The sequence below is a fragment of the Scomber japonicus genome, chromosome 9 (genome assembly GCF_027409825.1).
Source record: "Scomber japonicus isolate fScoJap1 chromosome 9, fScoJap1.pri, whole genome shotgun sequence".
Lineage (NCBI taxonomy): Eukaryota > Metazoa > Chordata > Actinopteri > Scombriformes > Scombridae > Scomber > Scomber japonicus.
Genome location: NC_070586.1, coordinates 22,676,569 through 22,699,690, shown reverse-complemented (window position 1 = coordinate 22,699,690; position 23,122 = coordinate 22,676,569). Strand labels below are relative to the sequence as shown.

Genomic DNA, 23,122 nt, shown 5'->3' with positions numbered 1-23,122 from the left:
CACGTCTCTGTTGTGTTAAAGCAGAGTTTTTCATCTCAGCTTTTAGATCCCAATATTTTCATAATTTCATAAATGGGCCCAGCAATAATAGAGCTGTCAAATTGGTATATTAATTTAACTTGGAGAGCATGATAAATAGATTATATAGAAATTATGTGTTTCAAAGCTAATCAGTTCTATTTTATATAAAGAATCTAATAAATATGACTATATTGATATTATAAATATCCCCAATCTGCACCTTCATATCACAACATGGAGTCTTCACTAAAAAGTTGAGAAACTCTGTGTTAAACTGAATTAACCTTTGAATTAACTCATATGTTGTGCACTGACAGGGCACCGTTGCCCCCTCTGAAGTTTTGAATGACTTGCATCTCAGCCCTCTGGGTGTAACGTACGCACAATTGATGAAAAATGTCTATTTTTTCTCTCTAGAAATGCACTGAACACTAAACGATCATGTTGGAGTTTACTAGAACATTGCCATCTCCACTGTTTATGTCATTTTTAGTGTCTACACAAATCTAAAAAAACATTTTGTGGTTTCTTCCATACTCCTTACCATAATGCACTTGATGCTAATATGTTGATACACACCAAAAAAAAACCCACAATTGTTCTCCTTTGTAATTATATACCTTATTGATATGGTTACATGTTGTGTGTGCCATAATAAAACATTACAAATGTCTTGTTGTATTTTTTGGATTTCATAAAGGAACTGCTGACATTGGACCAATACCAAAACAGCACAATGAGCTTCATCCAAATAAAATCTGATGAAGTACATTATGAAGTAATGGTCCATCATGAGGTGAGAGGAAGCAATATAAGTTGTAGGCCTTTTTTTTTTCTTTACTTACAAAATGGAACTTAATGTAGGATCGAGGTATTGCATAGATCATGAATATCAAACATCACGTCACAAACAAAAACATAAAATGAACTATAAATCAAATTCAAAACAAGGCTCCATCTAGTTTTCACAGCTTTGGAGTTTGTGTGTGGAGTGTGTGTCCAGGTAGGACTTGAAGTAGGGCATGAAGACAGTAAGGTTGGGTTTGTGTTTTGCAAATTTTCTGCCGGGTAGGTGGGATTTTGCCAATGAATAAATAAGATTCATAAGAGGCATCTCATCAGCAAAACCAAGTAAAATTAAGTCAATAGTTAATAATCCAATTTTGTGTTTAAAAACCTAGAAGTCTGACTAAATGTATGGTCTCTTATTGTTTTATGTATAGTGACAGAGGGAAGAAAGAGAGTCAACATTAAACATGCATTCAACAATAACTGAATTAACTCGAGAACATCTGTGCAAATATTTTCACAGCTTTCACTACTTGTTTGAAATTTTAAAAAATCCTGGGTATTTTTTTGTTGTTGACTTTTTTCATGAAATATTTTTATTTCATATTCCAAAATCTACACAAACTAATGAAAACATTTTCAAATGAGAGATAAATCTTGCTTTATAAGAAATGATCTCCCTTATAAATCATGTCAGTATCCATGAAAAACACCTGAACTACGATTTTGGTGGGCTTAATGGGTATACTTACTCTCACATTTGATTAATTATAAAACTAATCAAATGTAATAAGTTACATTACTTTGGTTAATGAAATATATACATTACTTATTACATTTTAAATAGATTATCTACTAATCTTTACCCTATAACATGGAAGTAACCTTCCCAACCTGCTCTGGATTATTTATTTTATGTATGTATTATTAATAGTTTGTATACTGATTGATAAAAGTGGGCCAAAAGCCAAATCATTCGAGCATGCGCAGTCGTGAGGTAAACACAGCATCACTAGCAGCGGGTGAACTGACCAACAGTCATGAGGCAAGTTTAGCTCTCTGTGCGAAGTTTTGTAATCTTTTTCAGGCTATTTGTCTTTAGTATTGCTGCAATGTATACTTGTTTATGTAAATATTAATAATTTATGGTGTTCTGTTCACGTTAAAAGTGGTGCGAGTAATTCAATGGTCAAGTTTAAACGTTACAGACTTTAATGGTTGTGTCATGTGTCAGGGTCCATGGTAAATCCACGTAATTCAATGTCACCCTGTTCCTGTGGGTTGTGGTTTTGCCCACTGAGTAAAAAATGTAGTAAAGTCATTCAGTAATAAGGACCTCCATAGTGGGCCTCGTGTGATTCATTTCAGTGGGAGGAAGTTATGCACTAATCTCAAAGGCGGGCCTGTGCAGGACCCTCCACTGCTCTGAGGTTTTAACCATCCTTCATTTGATCAGAAGAGAAACACAGGAGGGGACAGCTTTGAATCAAGAGGTAATTATCTTTTTTTTTTTAAATCAGTGTTAGGCTCTGGTGTATTCACGTTCAATAAGATTAGTGATACATTTCCGTTTATCTGGTCTTTTTCTTCTTTTGAACCCTTTTGTGGTCAGTCCGAAAAGCAGTGATGAGTGTAGGAAATTAATGTATGCAAACAAACTGTGAGCTCTTACTGTGTGTGTGTGTGTGTGTGTGTGTGTGTGTGTGTGTGTGTGTGTGTGTGTGTGTTTGTTTGTGTGTGTATATTGTCATGGTAAACTGTGAGGGGCTTCAGGGGTGGGTTCTGGGTCACAGCAGGTAGTGGGAATGTGGCACAACAAGTGGGGCTGTGTTATGTACCGCCAACTCTCCCTCCATTTCTCCCTCCCCCTTCATCTCAGATCTGGTATTCAGCTGACTAACAATAGAAGAGACTCTTTCTTTTTCGAACAATACTCTCGCCCCTGCCAGATACCCCCATGACACACACACACACACACACACACACACACACACACATATGCACGCACTCCATCTCCATCTACCCCCTCCAACTTCTTCGGCCTGGTAGTTTTTAAATAAGCCCCCTCCATTTACACAGACACACTCCACCTCTCTGTCTCCTTCTAAAAGCTTTACAGTACCGAACAAGGGAACATAATCTGCCCCTGTGAGTGAGGTAGTGAGGGAAGGAGGGGAGGGAGGGAGAGATGATGGAGGGTGAGGAGAAGTAGAGCGAGGAGGCGGTACTGTTCGCAGAGCTATTCATGTGTGATCAGTAGTACTCTGAGCATTTAGACTGTAGAGCATCAACAGTGACAAGCGAAAAGACCAGTAGAGGAGAGGCTGGTTGGCAACATGATAACAAGCCAGTCATGAGGAGCGGTGCGCTGTGGAGCTCTGACATTGAACCAGGCTGCCTGGAGGAGAGACAGAGGTGAACGTGGAAGGGGAAGAAGGACATAATCAGGGATAAACGGGGAAAAAAAACAGAGACTCGACTGTTGCCATGGGGGGCTCCCTTAGCCAGCACAGGAAGGGCTCCATCAGCTCTCCTCGGAAGAAGAGCAGCATGTAAGACGAGATCCTTCGTTGTTTTCACGTGTGTGTGTGTGTGTGTGTGTGTGTGTGTGTGTGTGTGTGTGTGTGTGTGTATGTATGTGTGTGTGTGTGTGTGTGTGTGTGTGTGTGTGTGTGTGTTTGTTTGTGTGCCAGTGCTCGATGACAAAAAGCTCAGGCTGAGACGCTCCAAAATAGCTGAATGAGCGAGTACTGCTGATCCGGGAAAAGCGGATCAATTTCACCCTTTGGTACTTTTGAGATTTTGTTATTGTGTGTGGTTGAACTCAGCAGCGTGAGAGATAAAGACGGCAGTGCTGAGACCTTGATGCTTCCTGTACAGCCAGAACTTTCTCTGTTGGTCTGAAAGCAAATCAGCCCATCATACGGCCTCGGCTGCTGCGCTAGTTTGAATACTATTTAGGTATTCAAATCTAAGGAAAGAAGGGAGAGACAGAGCAGTACAGCTGATGACATTAGCAGAGAAGCTAATGTAATGAGCGTGAGCTGATTGAGTCATGCTCTTGAAATGAATGCTGCGTCCGCACCTTCCATTCAGTTCTCAGTTTTTTTGCATTGGTTTGGATTTTAGCTGCAGCTTTCTTAGTTACAACAACATCTGTGAGCCTAATTCTGAAGTGTTCTATTAATCATGACAGTTTATTTCCACCAGAGCAGGTAGCACAGCTCCCTGTTCTGCTGTTCATCACCACAGTGACTTCATCATGCTGTGTTTGACATCCCAAAAGTACTGTGCGATGTGATATTCCTTGGCAAAATGTAGCGAATGGAGATGTTGTTGCTGAGGCATTCGTCAGAGCCTAAAAGCATTTATTTGCCACACACCCTCTTCTTCTTTTTCTTGTAATCCTTTGTAACAGTGAGTGAGTCTTTTCACTTTGTTCTCCCAGCTGCTTTTTTATCTCCATCTGTAAAAGCTTCCATAAGCCCTGTGTAGGCGATCACATGCACATAAATGCGCAGGCTAAGCCGTATTCAGCCTTGTCGTCTCTTAAATATTACATTGTTCACTTAGCGATTCAAGTCATGGAGAGCGGCGGGCGTTAATATGAAAGGCAGTGCCGCCATGCATTGAGGCAGATGTTGTGTCAGAGATGAGAGGGACACAGCGAGTGACAGAAAAGCAAAGCTGCAGACTTCAGAGAGAAGATGTCACATGGCCATGTCCAAGCAATGCTGATTGGGATTTGAGTGCTTTAAAAAAAATCCCTCTGTATTTTATGGCACACATCTGTGTTTGGGTTAGAGCAGGTGGGGGTTGGGGTCATCCCCATGGGAAAAATGGGAAGCTGAGCAGCGCAGTGGGATCACTGCTTGCAGCTTCTGGTCTAATTTTAGTTGGCTCAGTCATCCATTTTATGTTATAACTGGAGCACTCTTGGATGTACAGTCTTGTTCTTCAAAATCCCTGAACATCCAGACAGTCCCTCATTTAGGAAGAGACTGACCTGCATATGGAGCCCATTTTCTTGCTGCAGTGGTAGGAATTCAGGCCAGAGTCAAATGAAAAACTTTTCTCATCTCAAACGACACGCACACTTTATGAACACATGAAGCCAGGCACAAAATTTGAAGATATACATTTAAATTGTGCCTCTTCCTGCACCAATGAGGCTCACTAGTGTGAAATTGAAATTCACTGCTGGATAATGTTGACATTAATGACTGAAAAACCTTCACTTGTACTGTAACAACATTGATGCATTTGAACATTGATTTCAACTGAATTTAAAGGAGAAAAGAAATTGAATGGAAACATAAAGTAAAACAGAAGGGGGGGCGGGGGGGGGGGGGGGGGGGGGGTTCTTGCCTTGTGCATGCATGTGTGTACAATCTACATGTACTATTGTCTGGGAATTGTGTGCTCCTACAGTATGTAGTCACAGACAATAGCTCAGTTGGTGTCCTCCAGTGTAAACCCCTCCTCTCTTTCTCTCTTGTTCCCTCATTCTTTCTCTTTTTGTTTCATCATGCCACTTTCACTTAAGTCACTTTACTGTAGCGCATTCAGTCTAACTCTGCTCACTCCACACTGTTTTCTGAATGCAGGGTTATCGGGGACCGGGAACGTAAACAAACAAATTAAAATCAAAGACGGAGCGTCTATATATTTTTTCCTCAGAGGCTGTTGTGACCTACATAGAGCTATGATGCAGGAAAGCATAACAATCAGCAACATAGCAGGTCTTTATATGCATGTTTCAAAGTGTAATACACTTGTGACCTCTTCTCAAACAGTTGAATGGTGAAACCAGAGATCCTGTCGACTCTGTTTATGCTCCAGAACAGTCATGCATCTCCCTCTCTTTCTCTCTTTCTCTCTGTCTCTCAAATCTGTTCCTCTTATCTGCTGTGATTTTCCATCCTGACACTGTAACAATAAACTTGGTCCAATCTAATGCTGCTGTTTTTATGTTACTTTAATTTATCTAAAGAATCTGGATGAGAGTCTGTCATGACCACTAGATGGCACCATAGTACAAAACTAGCCAACAAATATGACCCAGCAGTATTTCTCTGATTATATTAGATGCTCCAACTCATTAGTTAGACAGGCACACAGATACAAAAATACAAAGTCAGTCTGTCTCTTCATCCCTTTCCTGTAGCCTACACATGTTCATGTCTCACAGCAGAGCACGCACCTACACATTATACACAACTTCCTTATATGATAAATATATTTTGTGCTATACTCTATTGAAAACCAAACACTACTGATTGAACATTTTGCTCACTCGTGTCCGGTGCTGCACAAGAAGTAGTGAATTTAACATTTATGGATACAACAAAACTAAAGTAAAAACCTAAAGTATAAGAAGCTAAAATCAAGTACTTTGTTATTGTATTGTTTATAACATCATAGACATCTGAGTGATACAATAAAGACATTTTCTGCTCTCAGTGTAATTAAGGAAAACGGTAATATTGCAGATTATAACTCAGGCAATTGCAATCAATGTGGATACTTTCACTTTAAGCAAGTTTAATTTAAAAGATCACAGTCTCCTCATACGTTCAAGGCGCTCATGTGGTTTGCACTTTGAAAGAGAATGGTTATTTTGACAAAATCTAGAGGAACCAGTGTGACAGGGATAGTTACACTTACTTTATTGCAGTCTGAGCTGAGACCATGACCAAGAGCGCTTACATTGTAAGTAAAGATAATGACAGGTTTATGACATTGCAAATGTGCTGTTTCACATTTGCTCTCAATAAATGTTGATCAGACCAGGAACATTTAAAGAAAGCACATGTTTGAATATAACCTCTAATTGAAGCAAGCTAGCCTAGAGCGCAAGTCTAAAATTATAATAGTGAAAGCTGGAATTACATCCTGCATTATGAAAATGTTGGACAGAACAAACATGCTGCAACTCTACTCTTCTTAAACAGTACTGGACAAAAGGAACAGTTTATCTTGAAGATAGAGGACTTAAAACATAAAAAAAAATATTCATCCTCCTGGGGCTTATTGAGGAGGCTCTGTCAGATCCAGAATGAGAAGGTGGTCTTTAATTTTCATGGAAATCCATTTTATTACATTAAGATTTGTCCTGATGACCAAAGATGTCAGGATTCATCGTCTCTGAACAAAAAATATCATCTGTAAATTTCATGTTAATCCAGCCACATAGCCATAGCCTGTAATGAACAAAACCGTTGGTCGGGTCACACTGACCTGATGGTGGAGCTCAACTAAAGGTCAGGCAGGCTGGCTGACTTTCTGTCATCATACAGCGGATTGAAAGCAGAGATAAACAGTCTGTGATAGTTGAAAAGCTTCTCTAATTCCCTCTCTGTGTGTCCATCCACACACATACATGCATACATAGTTACTTCATCTAGTATCACATCACCTCTGTTGTGGTCAGAGACATGTTTATCATCGCTGATTTATTCTTAGCCCATAACCACACATGCTGCTATCAGTCAAAAATGTAATTGATGATTAAAGATGGGGCATTCTTTGTGGATTAACACGTAGCAAATGCACATAACAGCTCACGTCTAGTTTGTGTGTGTGTGTGTGTGTGTGTGTGTGTGTGTGTGTGTGGTGTTACGTGTCTACCCTTGAGCTGTACAGGGCTCTGTGTGTGCTAAGATGGCAGCCACAGTTCACATATGTATGTGTGGGTTTTTGCCACTGTTTCTCTGTGAGCTATTTGTGGTTTCAAGGTATTACATAAGAGCCGATTCTTTTCCCTCTTTCTATTTTCCTTCTACTCGTCTGTGTTCATGCCTCGGCCAGAGAGTGAGGTGGTGATGTTCCCTCTCGGTGCACTCTGTCTGCATGTTGTTGCTCTGTCTGTGTGTAGACATGTGTTTTCTGTGTTTTTGTCTAGAGGTGACTTTATGGCTTCAAGGTGCAGCACAGGACGTCGTCCATTACTTTTGGTTTTGCTGCTTGAGGGGCTGTGTTAGCTTCAGGCACATCATGTCCTCTTTAGGAGAGACAGGTTTGTCCTCTTTAGGAGAGACAGGTTTGTCCTCTCTGCTCTCCAGACTGACAGATAAGGAAACAATGAGGGAAAAAAGACAACGTCAGGAATGTTCAAGAAACACATAGGACTTTGCAGATTCCTGCCCTGCCCTTTTACTTTCTTCACCTTTCCTTTGATCTCAAATTTCTAAATATTCTCATCCTCATTTTTTTGCTTTCTCTCCCATCCCTGCCTTTAATTAATTCTGTTCTCCATCTGTCATCCCTCTAATTTGCTCCGTTTTTTTCTGTGCAGCCATCACAGATGGAACAGAGCCTCTTTCTCTGTGTTCACCAGTGTGTGACATTATTTGTGAACATGCTTGTGTGTGAATACATCCATGTGCCTGTCTCTGTGGATGTTTTTCACATGGGAGCAATAAACAGCAGGAGGGGAAACTCAAAGTGCAAATAAAAAGAAAAACATCTTCTGCTCCTGTTCACGTTTTTCACAGTGGTCGAACCGTCCTCCTGTTATTAGATTAGTCATGGTCCATGTTTCTTTTTCAAAGGACATATCTCATCCGGCCTAGATACTCTGTGTGTGTGTGTGTGAGATGTATAAATGTGAAATCCTCCACTCAGTTACATAAGCCATCCGTGAACAGGCTCAGAGGTTCTTGTGTGAGCAAGTGTAAGCAATGATGAGAGCTTTAATCCAAATGACTTTTCTGTCAGTCCGATGCATCATTACTGCTGAATCTAGGTTTGCTCTATTGATTCATTTGCTGTTTGTCCTCGATATTTTCATCGAACAATAGATCCTCTGTAAGTTAGGACACACACCAGTGCATTAATGGTCAAATTCCCTGTTCAGATTTTTATCTTTCTGTGTCTGTTGTACATTCCCGCTCCTTGTTGAAAATATTTGTAAATGGATTGCTCTTGTCTCCTTTAATTCAACCATGGAAAACAGCAGAGGGGATCTCTCTCTCTTTCAGCAAAGCTCTTTGTCACAATCACAGTCATCCGCTGTCTCTGCTGGAAGCTGCCAAGTAAACAAACCGTTAAGAACTCAAATTACCTTTCAAACTCATGGTGGCCTCATTGTTTCAGCAACTGCTCACTTGCCAAAAAAAAATCTTTTAGTTCAGTCAAAATAAAAATAGATGATGCTTGTCTCAAGTCCATAATGATCTTAAAGGATCTGAAAATCTGTCAAAATGTGCTGTACATACGCAGAAGTACATAGTTGATATATTTAGGGAATACGTGAGAGTGTTATTTCAGTTTGATGTGCTTTATTGGAAGGCATAATGTCAGAAAGATAACATACACAACAAGGATTATTTCAAATCTAAACTGATCCTTTAAAATTGGCTGTTCCACATCTCCTCCATTTCCTGTCTTTTCATCTGTTTCTTTTCTTAGAGACACTAAGCATCTGGTATTATGTGTGTCATAGAGTAACCAGACTCTTTTAAAACAGGAAGCTTTGCCTCTCTGTGCCCCCCCCCCCACCCCTTTCCTTCACAATGGGCAAACCCTGAAAGTCTCAGAGAGGGGAGAGGCAAACTCGTGAAACAAAGCATGTTAGCAAACATACAGGAGTGGGGCGAGCGGTGTCTGCCTGTTAACCAGCTGATTGTCCACCCAGACAGAAAGCAGGGAGGGAGGGGAGCAGAGAGAGGAGTGACTACTGATGCTCCAGTAATCTGCACTGTCTGAGTCAGTGCTGTGTGGAGAGCAAAGCAGCAACAGAAAACAGCAGCTGCAGCAGCGTGAGACACGTTTTCCCCCTCTCTCTCTCCCTCTCTCTCTCTCGCAACCGTCAACAGAGCAGAAGAGCAGCATGGGAGAGCTGAGTGCTAGGAGGAAGTGAGAGAGCTGTATAGAAAGCTGACGTTGGAAGGGAGGGAAGTGAAAAGGCAGACACGGTGCCGGCTTCTTTTTTGACAGGCTCGTTCTGTGTTTTTTTTTTGAGTTTTTGGTTGAAAGACAGAGTGTAGGAGATCGCTACGTTAGTCTAAACTGATCCAGAGGAAGTTTACTGTCAGAGCTCGGAGGTGGCAGCAGGTTAAGGACTCGACGTGGTGCAGGGATGTCCTGGTTGTCGCCAGTCCAGTGGGCCAAATGGACGTGGTCAGCAGTGACTGGGGTCGCGGGGGAAGATGGGCTGATGGAGCAGCCAGGAGCAAAGGATGACAGAGATGTCAAGTAAGAGGGATTGGCCACAGATGTGTGTGTGTGTTTTTGTATGTAATGATTCCCCAGAGTCATACTGACAGGTGGTGGATATAAACACACATACACAGACAAATTGATTGATGCTGTGGTATAATCTCAGATTCTTTCCGACTGTGGATCCTAGTGCTGCTGCTTTCACTAAACAGATCCTCAGTCAAAATTCAGGCACTAAACCTATGTTTTATCATTTCCTGCTTTGTGTGCAGCTTCTTATTTCCTTATGACACACCAAACATCGACAATCTGACTGTTTAGGCCTGTTTTTACATGTGATTAGTGTGTGTGTGTGTGTGTGTGTGTGTGTGTGTGTGTGTGTGTGTATGTGTGTGTGTGTGTGTGTGTGTGTGTGTTAATAGAGAGAGAGGCTGTTTGGCATTTGGGGAACATTTGTTGGGGGAAGGGAAGAAAGCCACAGTTTCCAAAGATTTTTTTTTGTTGTTGTTTCTAAGTAACCATCCAAGCTCGCAGCTATTGGGGCCATCACTGGGACGTGATCCAGTGTGTGTGTGTTGGGTGGGTGGGTATGTATATTAGGATTAGCTGTGGATGGTGTGGTTGCATGGAGCCCAGTGTGTGAACATGTTTGTGTGAACTGGTATCAGAGGCGGAGTGTGGTCGGGTATTGGCTCTGTCAGCTTTGTTCCTTGTGCTGTTTTTCATTAGAGTGTGGACGTTTTGATGTGCGTGGCTGGGAATGGGTATACACACAAACACGCACACACCCACATAAACTCTCACTCACTCCATCTCGCTCCCTTCCTTTCTGTCTCCACAGTTTGGAAATAAATTTAGCCTGGGTGTCTAGGCAGCTGACACAGCAGACCAAAAGGCTGTGTGTGTGTGTGTGTGTGTGTGTGTGTGTGTGTGTGTGTGTGTGTGAGAGACACAGTGTGTCTTTATTGAAGGGTAAAGGATGCAGGTGGTCTTGTAGGGCCCAGGCCTTACTTCCTCTCCTCTCCCTTCCTCCTCTGACTCCCTTGAAAATAAAAGCAGCTTGTTTACTTAGAGCTGCTTTGAACTCGAAGCTCCATTGTTTTCACGTTGCTTTAAGAAAACAGAAAATTGATTATTTGAATGCCAGTGCTTGTTTGTTATATTAAATTTGACACTGCAACACACAACTAAAGCCTTTATTTGTTAAATGAACATCATTTAGTAGGTTTATTGTAGCATTTATACAGCACCATTCAATCCCCTTCTGTTCTCAAAGACAGGAGCATTGTTGTAGCTCTAAACTAGGCACTGAGATGTTTTTTAATCACATGCTCTCAACACTTTATGAGAATAGTTGTTGTTTTGTGGATTATATTTTCTCAGTTTCAGGGCAGATTTTATCTTTAGTCCAGGTAACATAACAAATACACAAGCTCAGTTGTAACTTTTTTCCCTTTCTTTCTCCTCTGTTTGTTTGTTTCTGATTTATTGGTCGATATATTATGAAATTTTAACTACATTTCATAGCACCATCAACATCTTAAAGTTACAAATATGAAATAAATATTTTTCTTCCCCTCTCATTCTCTCCATAGTTCAGACTCGGAGGGGACCTTTGAGACTCCAGAGGCAGAGTCTCCATGTGTTGTGAATCTGCTGAGCCAGCTGGACAACTCCAACCACTCAGGTGAGATGACTCAGTGGTTTGGCTTTCACACCTGGCCAGTGATGTGGGAAATGTAGACTTCAGTATCAAACTATCAGTACTTTAGTGTCATTCCAAGTTTAATGATGCATTGAGTAGACAATGTACTTTGTACTTTTTATGTAGGTATTAATATCAAAGAAATATATCGACACTAATATCTGTATATATATATATATATATATATATATATATACCCAGCCCTATTCTCAGGACTCAGATTTGGATCAGGATTGAGTGAAGTCTGGTTACAACAATTACAGAAAAACTTGTAATGAGTACAATTTTAATACCAGTAGTATTATGTTTTTTTTCCCCCATGAACTTTTGCAATGTAGTTTGAACTACTTCTTGTCTGTGCTATAAAGCTGTCTGGCAGATTTCCTACAAGATCACACCTCTTGGCAGACGCATGTTAATGGTCCAGGTTACCCAAACTAGAAACATATTTTCTCACTTAGATCTAGTGATCTAGTGTCTTGCAATGCATAAAGTTCTGGACTTAGGTTTTAATTGCAGCTCAGTAATGACACTAATCTAGTCTAGTCTCAAGATTAAGGTGGAAATTATGTTTTGTTGTTGCAATGTAAATTTGTGTCACTTCAAAAGAGGACCACACTGTAATCATGCCAACACAAGCTGTGTGTATGAGAGGTTATCAGAAACTTTAATGAGCTATTTCCTATTCGGCACAGACTTGTAAATCTGATGATAATTGGGTGAAAGAGAGCTGCCAGAGAGGCCACCCTCTCCCTCTCCCCCCTTGTCCTCTTCTGCTGTTCTGCTTTCACCCACACAGACATGAGCTTCAACACATTACCATGGTGATAGATGAGCTGGCATCTTCTGTGCTGGAACAAATGCTGTTATATCACCAGTGTTAGCAAACTGTTTCCACATTCCCGTCAGTTTTCATTGAAGTAACTGATTTTAATGTCTGTTGTCAGTGCTTTAAGATAAAATTGGACTGCATGTTTTGGATGACTCACATGAGACGTTACGCAAGATGATAACAGAGAGATTAATGTGATTATTATTGAATCTACTTGCAGACGAGAGCAGTCTCCCTTACAGTCATCACATGCTCTGGACTAAATCTGGGTTAGTTTCATAAATAAAAGATCAACTGTGTGGAGAAACCGATAGCCTGGTTCACTTTAATTACACTGTAATGGCAGAGGGGGGAATCTGTCTGTGAACAACCACAACCTGTCTGTACTGTAAGCATGTTGAATCAGGATGATGTTGAAACTTTAGACAGCAGTGCATGTACCTGTATGCCATCTATTTCTCTCTCGCTTCCTCCTCCGTCTCCTTTTCCTCTTTTTTGTTGAGTTGTGAAACTGCAATAAAGCATGATGTTGTTTTTGTTGCTAGGCCATGTGGTGGTGTGCACTCTGCCTGACTGGGTGGGGTTCCTCAACATCTGCGCCCTGTCTCTGAAGGGTGGATGTGTGTGTACGAATCTGAAAGTACACAGATTTTGAGCAGAGGCTTACCAGGACTTGTATGTTGTAATAAGTCACACATCAGCTCTCAGTCATGACAGACGATGTGAGAAGCTGTTACCCACCCAAGGTGAAACCACCATGACTTCACTTCTGTTGTGTGCATGTTGATAGGAAAGGAGAAGAGTGTATAGAAGATCTTGTAGTTGTGTAATTGTGTGAGTTTTACAGTGTGTGTGGGTGTATTTTACAGTAACAGAGAGTTCTGTGTTTCACCAGCAGTGTGACTCAACAGAGACCACGTCTGCTCCTGAGGTCATTAGCTAGCTGTTCTCGGGATGTGTGAGGAGACAGGATATGAAGTGCTCTGAGAGGAGCTGTTAGAACATTTAAAATGGCTGGCAGTCGTTTTAAATATTTTAACAGGAGAGGGGAGGCCATGGCTTTGAGGTTAAATCTCTGAGTGACATATAAAATAATTAGGCAGCTAGAGGATGGGGATGTTATATGGTTTTACTGTTAAAGAAGAGGCGCACTGATGGAAGTTGAAAGTCAGAGCTGGGAATGACGTCACACCCGAGTTTGAAGTGTTCCAGTTCAAGAAGTCAGAAAACCAGTTCTAGCCCTGTTTAGCCATTGACAGCAATACCAGTTGATAAAAAGGCATTTGCTATATTTTGCTCAAACAGTGTACCAACACGTCCACAGATAGAAGTTGGACAGTGCTTTGTGTATGACTGATTAAATGAGACACAAATAAGACAAAACTGCTAATAAACAGGATGTTCCTACAATGTTCACACTGTTCATGCACAGGACTCCCATCTTGGATTTTCACATTGATGCTGAGGTTCTTCTAACCTTCGGAGTCGAAAATCCGTCAGGGGTCATTCCAGTTAAAATTTCTGACTAGGAACTTGGAACTTCCGAGTACAACTGGAATGCACCATAAGATTTGCTTTTCTTTCCTTTTCACAGTTCTTCCTGATGTTACAAACCACATTCTGGACAAGAACTCCAACCAGGATATCGGCCCAACTTCTTCTGAAGAGGTCGATTCCCTGAACAACATCACCAGCTCATCCACTAACAACAGCTGCTTCGGTTTGGATCAGAACCTCAACATGACCCTGAGCCCTAAACCAGGGGAAGGTCTCTCCCTGTCAAACCCCCTGCCCGAGCATCAAGCCACCCGGCCCCCATCACTGTCAGTTATCTCCCCGCTGAACAAACCCGACCCTTCAGAGGTGGATGACGAGGCTCCTGTGACATCTGACTCCAGCCCAGACTCAAACCTGACACCCAGCCGTGACATTTGTGTGGATGCTGACTTGCTCAACGGCAACGTGAATGCTGACTCTACGCTCGTGAAACTGGCGTGTAACTTGGAGGGAAGCAAGACCAGCGGCAAAATTATCACGTGAGTGAAACATCAATACTCACATCCACCAGACCCCTTCAGTCATCACTCTTTCTCATCATCCTCTTTCCAGTCACTGCACTCTCACTCAAAATGAACTAATACCGTATGACTCACAGGTTTTCAGGATGAACAAAAGCTGCTTTCTCTTTTATGGCTGCTTGGTACAGGCATGAATGTTCACTTTTGTGCACAGTGAACCTGAAGTGATCAAAGTGTTCCCATTTTGCCAACTGTGTCACCCTGTTCTGCATATTCAATACATTGTTAGGTCTCCGTTCCCATTACAAAGCTGTCAGCTGCTCCTTCTCTCCTGCACAACCATCCTTTATTCACCACTGTTATCACAGTTTAATATAATTTCATAATATGGCTTCATTTTCAGTGTTAGTCTTGTAGGGTTTTGTTTTCCGTTCATGCTTTGTGTTTGAAAAACAGCAGTTTCTTTGAATGGCAGTAAGATCACGCCCTCTTGTGGTTTGTTTCTGTTATGCTCCTGCCCTGAAAATTTACATTTAATCAAGTTTTAAAAAAAATATCCAACATTTTAATAATTGTAATTGTAATTGTTGGCTTTTTGTATATCGCAATAAAATACAAACCAGAACCATGTAAATAGAAAAAATAATAGCTATTTGTCAAGTTAACATTAGTTTATAACTGCACAAATATCATCAGACTGAATAAAAGTTGGTTAAAATGAAGTGGCAATCCAGCCCTCAAATTACAAAGTAAGCTAAGAGTGGATTTTCATTTCTTTACGATTTTTTAATTCAAAATCCAAAAGTAATTTTCTCAAACTAAGGAACCACATCATCATCATCACTCTCACGGCATTAAAAACAAAAAAGTATTTTATTATGTTGCTTTATTTGTTGAAGGGCTTTGTTGAGTTTCAGTCAAGGTTTCATGTTCCAGTTTGATCCGACTTTCTCACCCTCTTGTCTTGTTTCAGCCTTTGTTTTCTATTTACTAATCTACAATAACCACCCTTGTGTTTAACCCCTGTCCCGTCCTCTCCTGTGTCTTTTCCTCCTTTTGCTTCCAAACCTGTCATTCTGTTTCCTTTCTCCGTGTGTGGCATCAGGACTGCTGAACAAGTCCATTTCCTCTGTGTTCTGTTGTAAGTACTGCGTATTTAACTGTGTGTGCAGACGTGTATGTGTTTGTAACTTCCACCCTAGATGTACAAGAGAGCTCGTTTCTGCCTGAGAGTGTCCAGGCTCGCTCCACAACCTGCAGTGTCATCCACCCGACCTAAATTATGAAGTCAGGGGGTGAAAAGTGTGAGAAACAGAGTGAGAGAGAGAGTGAGAAAGAGTGTTAGTGGAAACCTTGTAATTCCCTATAATGCTCTGTACAACTGTTCTTGTTCTTATTTCAATTTGGCAAACTCCCTTATTTCATTAATCTGCTTTTTCTTCTGCGTAATTCACTTAATTCACAGCACTTTTAGCAGAGCATGCGAGCTCACACACAGAGCAGAGAAATGCGGTCTGGCTGTAAGGCTTTCTGTCTCTGCTGCTTTCTCTTCTCATCATAACACCTGCACAAATGCTTACAGAGCTCTCAGGGGTCCATGTAGAGCCTCTGTGTCAAAGCTATGATCTGGTTATTGTTAACATCAGTGTTGTTTTTGATCTTCTCAGGAACTCCTGTAAAGTAAAGCAGAACGAGCCAATGCAGAAGGACTTCAGTGGAAAAGTAAGCATTGTATATATTGTGTATATATTGTGTCTACTTCTGAATGTATGAGCTTCATCTCTTCATTTGATCATGTTAGTTTTTGAAAAGTTGTACACAGTTCGCATTATAATGTTTGCTGCTGTTGAAGGACGACCATCACGGAGGCCACGCCACAGATGAGGAGAAGTTGGCAAGCAGTGCTGGTGTCAAACCGGACAAGGACCAAAGCAGTGAGTAATTAGTGAAGATTGATTTGGATGTTTTGCTACAGAATAAATGCCACCTTACAGTTTACACTGTTACTGTAGTGAATAGCTCAGTTGTTACTCTGTGAACTGTTGAAGTTGAGTCAGCATGCTTTCCCTCTGGGCAAACAGTCAGTTACATTCAATCAATAGGGGACAGTGAGAAGGTCATCTTTGCCTTACTGTTAGATACACATACACATTAATCATTAACTTGACGTATCATTTGGTGCTGCAGTGATGTGTCAGTAATGAGCACCATGCCAGCACAGTTCAGAGCAACAGTGCAGTAAGTTCTGTCATTTGTCTGTTTGAGAAGATCTGTGTTTGTGTGATAAAACATATGTACGATAATGCAGATGCCTTCAGGCTGCATGTGACAAAACTTTACTGTGTTACTGTACTGAATGCTCTGATCTCAGCTGGACTCACTGTAACAGTTGTTGCACAGCAGTGCATCACTGCAGCAAGTGCAGTACCTGTGTTTTTTGTCTTTACAAACATGATGTTTGTTTTTTTTAATGGTTAATATTTTCCTGGTTCAGCTGAAATTACTGAGCAGATATATCTGGTTGTGCAGAGTGAACAAAAAGTACATTAACAGAAATGAACTGCTAGTGGGTCGGGATAATTTCACCTTACCAATTTTTTAAATTTTTTTTTCAGAGTACAATATGCTGAAATAAAACTCATCAATACACTCTTACTAACATCATGTATATTACAGACAGTAAGTCATGACAATATTCCTAATGATCAAACATGTGCTCCACACATTAAATTTAAACATTTGTTTGCAGCTATTATGAGCACATGTGGTGATATTTTTATGGTAAATGCATTTATTGGGAGTAATATAATACTTCAAATGTACTGCCACCTGTTGGCCAGTATGATGAAATATTACATTTTAGTCCACGGCATCACTAATTCTTCTTAATGTGTGTTACTTTCTTCCAGTCCAAGACTGCCATGTGACATCCAAACCTGTCGAAGCAGACTGCTGCTCTGTGGTGAGAAATTATAACATTTGATCATTTAAGGCCTTTCTGCTGCTGTATGAACCAGGCCTTTGTATTCACCTTCACACTGGTCACTCACACTGTGTCCATTTTAGACTTCACATCTTCACTACAAAAGTATCTGCAACATGTTCCTACCAGTGAACACTAGGTGGAGCTGAATCACTCTTTTATCAGTCAAACTAATCTGATACCATTAGATATGAGAAGTCCAGACTTGCCTCAGTTACATTTCAAGGGCAGCTACATAATCTTATTCAGATTCAGCTCTTTATATTTAGATTTATATTGATTTTATTCAATTTGTGTAATTAATGATAAACTTTGTAGTTAGCAAGTAAGTAGGCCAGAGGGAAAAAAGCAATAATAGATTTTAACAGTCAAAGATAAGCACAGTTCGTAGTATATTTGTGTAGCTAAATAGAGCCTATATTGAATACCCTTGTTTACTGCCTTTTTGGTAAGAGAGATTGTGAATGGAGGAGTAGAACCATGGACCCGTTTATTGTTGCAAGTAAGCTGTTTTGTGATTTAAAATATTGTAAGATACTTAAAAGCCCAATTTTGTGTTTAAATACACCTGCATCATATCTAAAACTGCAACATGACTGGCTGTCTGATATGATGGCTGCACTCCTGTGCTGTCAGATGGCAGGAGGTACTTAGTATCTGGCATCATGTTCATCTGCTCAGGTGACAGATGGATTTAGATTATCATTCAGGAGATTAGAATATGACTGGTATAATCCCGGGAAGGACAAAATGAGAGGGGAGGGGGAGGAGATGAAGATGGAGGACTGAGATGTTTATGAACGAAAATTGAAAGGCAAGACGGATATGAAGTGAGAGATAGAGAAAGCTTTGAGAGAATTAAGATGATGAAAGAGAGGGACAGAGAGAATAGAAATCACACAAAGAGAGAACAGAGAGAGAAACATGTGCACAGTGAACAAGTTTTAAGTGCAGAAATTTGTCACGTTTGATTACTGTTTTATTTGCCTAACTCACTATTTTGATTTGATTTATTTGACTTATTTGTTTCACTAAGACAAAACTGATTAGATCAATAAGTTTTCAATTAGAATCCGAAACTAAGAATCTGCTTATTTGGCGTCATAGTGGTAAACAAAAATAGTCATAATGAACAATTTATTGCAGAAATAAATGTTCCTTTTTCTTTCTTCACTCTCACTAATTGATATACTGTGAATAAATGGTGATATAACCTTTAACCAATGAGCTCAGGTTTCTACATTTGCCTTTCTAAGCACTTACAGTATACTGGGGTTCCTCTTTCCCAGAAGAAAAGTGTGTTACTCCACCGGAAATCATGTCGATAGTGAATCTATAGCATCTTAAAAAAGGCTGGTTTAGGTGTCAATAGGTTGTTTTGTGTAAGCGTATGCACAGTAATCAAGGTGGGATGACACGCCTGTTTGCCCTCTTCCCTCAGCAATACGAGGACCCGTGCAAATTGAAGAACAAATTGGGGGGAAGTGAGATGCAGAAAACGGGAAGTCAGGTCCTGGATTCCATCTGCATCAGCGAGGCAGAAAAACAGGCCGTTCTCACCCTCATCAGGGAGGAGGTACATACTCTTATCTTCCTCATCCAACATGATCCAACATGAAATTTGTCAACAGTGTGTTTAGTTTCTCAGTAAGCACAGTTCAGTTCTGCCCCTTTTAGATTCTCACTAAAGAGTCAGAAGTCAATGAATGGAAGAAAAAGTATGAGGACTGCAGACAAGAAGTCAATGAGATGAGGTGAGGAAACGTGTTGCTGCATGTTTTTTAATTACTCAATTACCATGGAGAATTTCACCATCACATTTTCTCATCAAAAAATCAACAAACTTACCACCTCTTTGTCTCTTTTAAAGATAGTGCAGTGTGTCATTGTTATTTGGTAAAAACACCAGTTTGTCATGAGGTTAAGTGAGACCCGTCATGTGCTTTCATGTGTCTTCTTACAGGAAGATTGTTGCTGAGTATGAGAAGACAATTGCTCAGATGATTGGTGAGTCATCCAACACCACATTTCACTGGTCACTATATTGATTTTAGTCCCACAGCATGATAATGTTTGTGTCCTGTTTATTGATGTGGCGGCAGCGACAGTCCACATAGTTCAGAATTAGGAAAAATATCAGCAATTTAAAAAGTTAACTTAACTCGTCTTTTCTCTTTATTTGTGAATATTTTTTGCAGTCACTGTCACCTGATTAAACAAATGATAAGCACTCAACAGTAAAGTTTTTTTCTTCACTTCTCTCAGAGGATGAGCAGCGCAACAACGTCAGTTCCCAGAAGGCTTTGCATGCTGTGACGATGGAGAAGGAAGCTGCCATGGCAGACCTGAACTCTGTGGAGCGGTCGCTCTCTGATGTGTTTCGTCGCTATGAAAATATGAAGAGCACATTGGAGGGCTTTAAAAAAGTAAGAGGTCATAGGGAAAGGTATTTTCTTTAATATGTACTGGGGGAAAGATTAATTTCCAAGTGATCAGCTGATAGTAGAACAAATTGAAGGGCTGTAAGAGGATTAAAGTCAGAATAAGGTTGAGAGGTATCCTGTGATTAAGGGCAGTGGTCACCTAGAGTTGATAGTAACAGACTTTTGAAGTGAAGGTACACCTGACACATCTGGCCTTCAAAACTCACACCAGAACATGGTTCAGATAACACGTTGACCAGCCTCCAATTGTGGCTTACAAGGAGGAGAGCATATATTAAGGAAATAAAAACAGTTAATAGAATTACAACCATCTGATTCTGCAGTATATGTTGTTTCCTTAGTAACATAATGAGGATATTAAGGCACATAAGTCTGCATCATTGCCTTTTCTCTTTGTAAGAAGCATTTATAAATAATAAGATGGCGTTGATCTCTGCTTCCTTGTACAGAATGAGGAGGTGCTGAAGAAATGCGCTCAGGAGTATCTGGCCAGAGTGAAGCAGGAGGAGCAGAGATACCAGACACTCAAACTCCACGCTGAGGAAAAACTAGACAAGTACGTGGAGCTGAAAAGTAAATCTCAAAAAAATGTTGAGATGCTGTTAGAATGTCTGTTAATTTCCCCCTGTCCTTGTCTCCCTCAGGGCTAATGAGGAGATCGCCCAAGTACGTGCAAAGGCAAGCTCGGAGAGCATGGCACTGACCGCCAGTCTGAGGAAGGAGCAGATGAAGAATGAGTCCCTGGAACAAGCCCTGCTGCAGAAGGTAAGAGGCCTCTCCATCACGCTACACATGCTCAATCTAAATTGAACTTTGACTTTGCAACAGTGCATGCTTTTTAAGCTGTATATTTATGCTGTTATTGAACACACTGGAATATTGTCTTTTTTTTGTCTTTACAGAATCAAGAGATTGAAGAGCTCACCAAGATCTGTGATGAGCTGATTGCAAAAATGGGAAAAGTAGATTGAGAGACACTTCCTGTGAATCAGCCACTGCCGTCCCTCCGGTCCTGCTGACAGTGACGTCCTGTGCATGTCCCCAGCCAAGAAGCAGCTCTCACATCCCATGCCAGCCCTGCAACTCGGAGACTGCTCATGTACAGATGTCTTAAAGTAACTTCCTGTATACTACAATACTTGTGACGAGAATCGAAGAAGATTCTGTACATGCTAAATATTGTTGGGACTCTGTCGTATGTTGTCACTTTGTTATGTTTGCTTTTTGTGTCCATTATGAGGCCATCTGGACCCCTCGTGCTTTTGTCCATCATGCCGGTGAACAACAACCTGCTTGTGACTCAGCTTAAATTCCCAGCAGCTTAACAGCTAAATTCTCAGCTGCTACTCCTCCAGCAGGATGACATCAGCTTTAATGCAGCCAGGAGGTTGTTTTTGAGTTGTATTTAGGCATAGGCTTGAATGGGCTTTGACAAGGATTGTTTTATATGAAGCAACAATCCATAAAATATATTTTTCTATGAAGTAAACAAGGATTTTACTCTGAATTGGAGAAGCTCAGGGGTATTGTGTGGAGTAGAATTGAGGCCAGAGTGGGCAAGAACAGGAGGAAAGGATTTGGGGTTGTTTGAGGAAACACAGTGGACCTTAAAGGTCTTGATTTGTTCAGGAGGAACACTGCACCACAGTAAGTCTGGACCACACGTCAGTGACACAATAGCTTAAAATAATATTCAGCGCTTGCTTTAACTTGTCTGCAGTACTACACAGTCTGGATTATGGTCTATTCAAGTAGCTGCAGATAATTTATCTCACAGAAAAGTATAATAAAACTGACAATCGAGGATTTTCCTGTGATTACATAAAAGTTTAGGTGTTGTCCTGTTTGTGATGTGAAGTCCATAAACAGTCGACTTCTTCCTGAAGTGTAAACAACATCAACAGTACATTAGTTTTCCTTTATTAAGAATGTGTTAAACATAATTACTCTATATTTTGGTTGAGAATATTTTTAAAAATATTAGCAAGTGATGCAATACTACAACTGTTGTTGTTTTTTATCACTCTGTATCTGATTGAATAATTGTCTTTGTTTTCATCACTTGTTACCACCAAACAGGAAACTAAGATTTTCACAGCTTCATAAGAAGTGTTGTCTGACACTAATGAGTGATGAGGATGTGAGTTCTTACGCCTGTAATTACAGCTCTGCACTAGTTATCATAACAGATAAATATGTTATGTTGCATGTCAATTTTCACAACTTTCCATTTATCAGGCTGTAAATGAGTGAATACAGATGGGTGTCACTGTCACATACCGGTGCCACTCAATACCTGGGTATCAGTACTGAAAGCAAATCAGTACTCTTCAACATTTTACAAAACAAACTAAACTTCTCAGACCCGTAGATGTTGGATGAAGGCGCAACACAACCATTTGCATTTTAAATACTGTATAACATATGGAAAATATAATATAATTAAATCAAACAATATTTTGTCAATAAATAAAACTAGTCCAAGAATTTGGCAAACTCTATGGAGCTAATTCAGTCTGTTGATTTTCAGCCTCATTAGCACCAATGTGTAAATCCACTCATGACTCAGACCCACTGAGGTGCCACAGTTTATCTTTGTGCCAATTTAATGTCACATTATTGCTTTGCTGTTTTTGCTCCTTTCTTTAATTATTGTTTGATATTTGTATATTAGAAATGGTGATCTCACACTTGTGTTGACACCTTGAGCACTAACAGGCTGAGTGTGTGTGTACATTAGCCTGAATAAATATGAATATAATTTGTTCTACTACAAGTTGTTCTTGTGTTTTTCTTTACTTGTATTGATTAGCAGTGTTTGTACAGCTTCTTATGACACACGCACAGCTGATATGACATCTTAGTGGCTGTTGCATGACTTTTCACAGTGTGTGTGTCACTATGTGAGTCACGGTCTCAGCACTGGTAATGATGCAGAGTGCTTATCTTACATCAGACTTCCTAACATACTTACACACACAGACACACATTCCTGCTGAGGCGGGGATGTCTTCTATGAGTAATTAACGACCTTGAGCTCTTTTGACAGCTCAGGAATATAATCCAAATTTAGAAAACTATCAGTTGCTCCAAATCAGTTCAGTAGAATCAATACTTTAACAAATAACTTCACATTCTTCTTGATAACAGGATTGATAGTTTAACAAA

General features: G+C 40.4%; 1 protein-coding gene across 3 annotated transcripts; it reads left to right on the top strand.

Annotated features, from left to right (window-relative positions):
* Positions 1–1,847: 1,847 nt before the first annotated feature.
* Positions 1,848–22,693, top strand: LOC128364826 (transforming acidic coiled-coil-containing protein 1-like). Of its 3 annotated transcripts, none has more exons than XM_053325447.1 (13): positions 1,848–2,303; positions 11,568–11,659; positions 14,104–14,545; positions 16,195–16,249; positions 16,380–16,461; positions 17,437–17,489; positions 18,952–19,086; positions 19,188–19,264; positions 19,474–19,517; positions 19,776–19,936; positions 20,404–20,510; positions 20,599–20,719; positions 20,857–22,693. In XM_053325447.1, exons 3-13 carry the CDS (start codon positions 14,250–14,252, stop codon positions 20,923–20,925), a joined length of 1,200 nt encoding a protein of 399 aa, XP_053181422.1. In that variant the 5' UTR covers positions 1,848–2,303; positions 11,568–11,659; positions 14,104–14,249; the 3' UTR covers positions 20,926–22,693. The 3 variants fall into 3 exon arrangements, with proteins under 3 accessions (XP_053181422.1, XP_053181421.1, XP_053181419.1); XM_053325446.1 differs by lacking the exon at positions 1,848–2,303 and adding an exon at positions 3,239–3,362; XM_053325444.1 differs by lacking the exon at positions 1,848–2,303 and adding an exon at positions 9,375–10,008.
* Positions 22,694–23,122: the final 429 nt, after the last annotated feature.

Bases quoted from the DNA above. Each gene is read 5' to 3' on its own strand.
- LOC128364826 (XM_053325444.1), top strand. From the start codon at position 9,893: ATGTCCTGGTTGTCGCCAGTCCAGTGGGCCAAATGGACGTGGTCAGCA. The intron at 16,250-16,379 runs GTAAGCATTGTA...CTGCTGTTGAAG, and splicing joins AGAAGGACTTCAGTGGAAAA to GACGACCATCACGGAGGCCA. The intron at 20,720-20,856 runs GTAAGAGGCCTC...TTGTCTTTACAG, and splicing joins AACAAGCCCTGCTGCAGAAG to AATCAAGAGATTGAAGAGCT.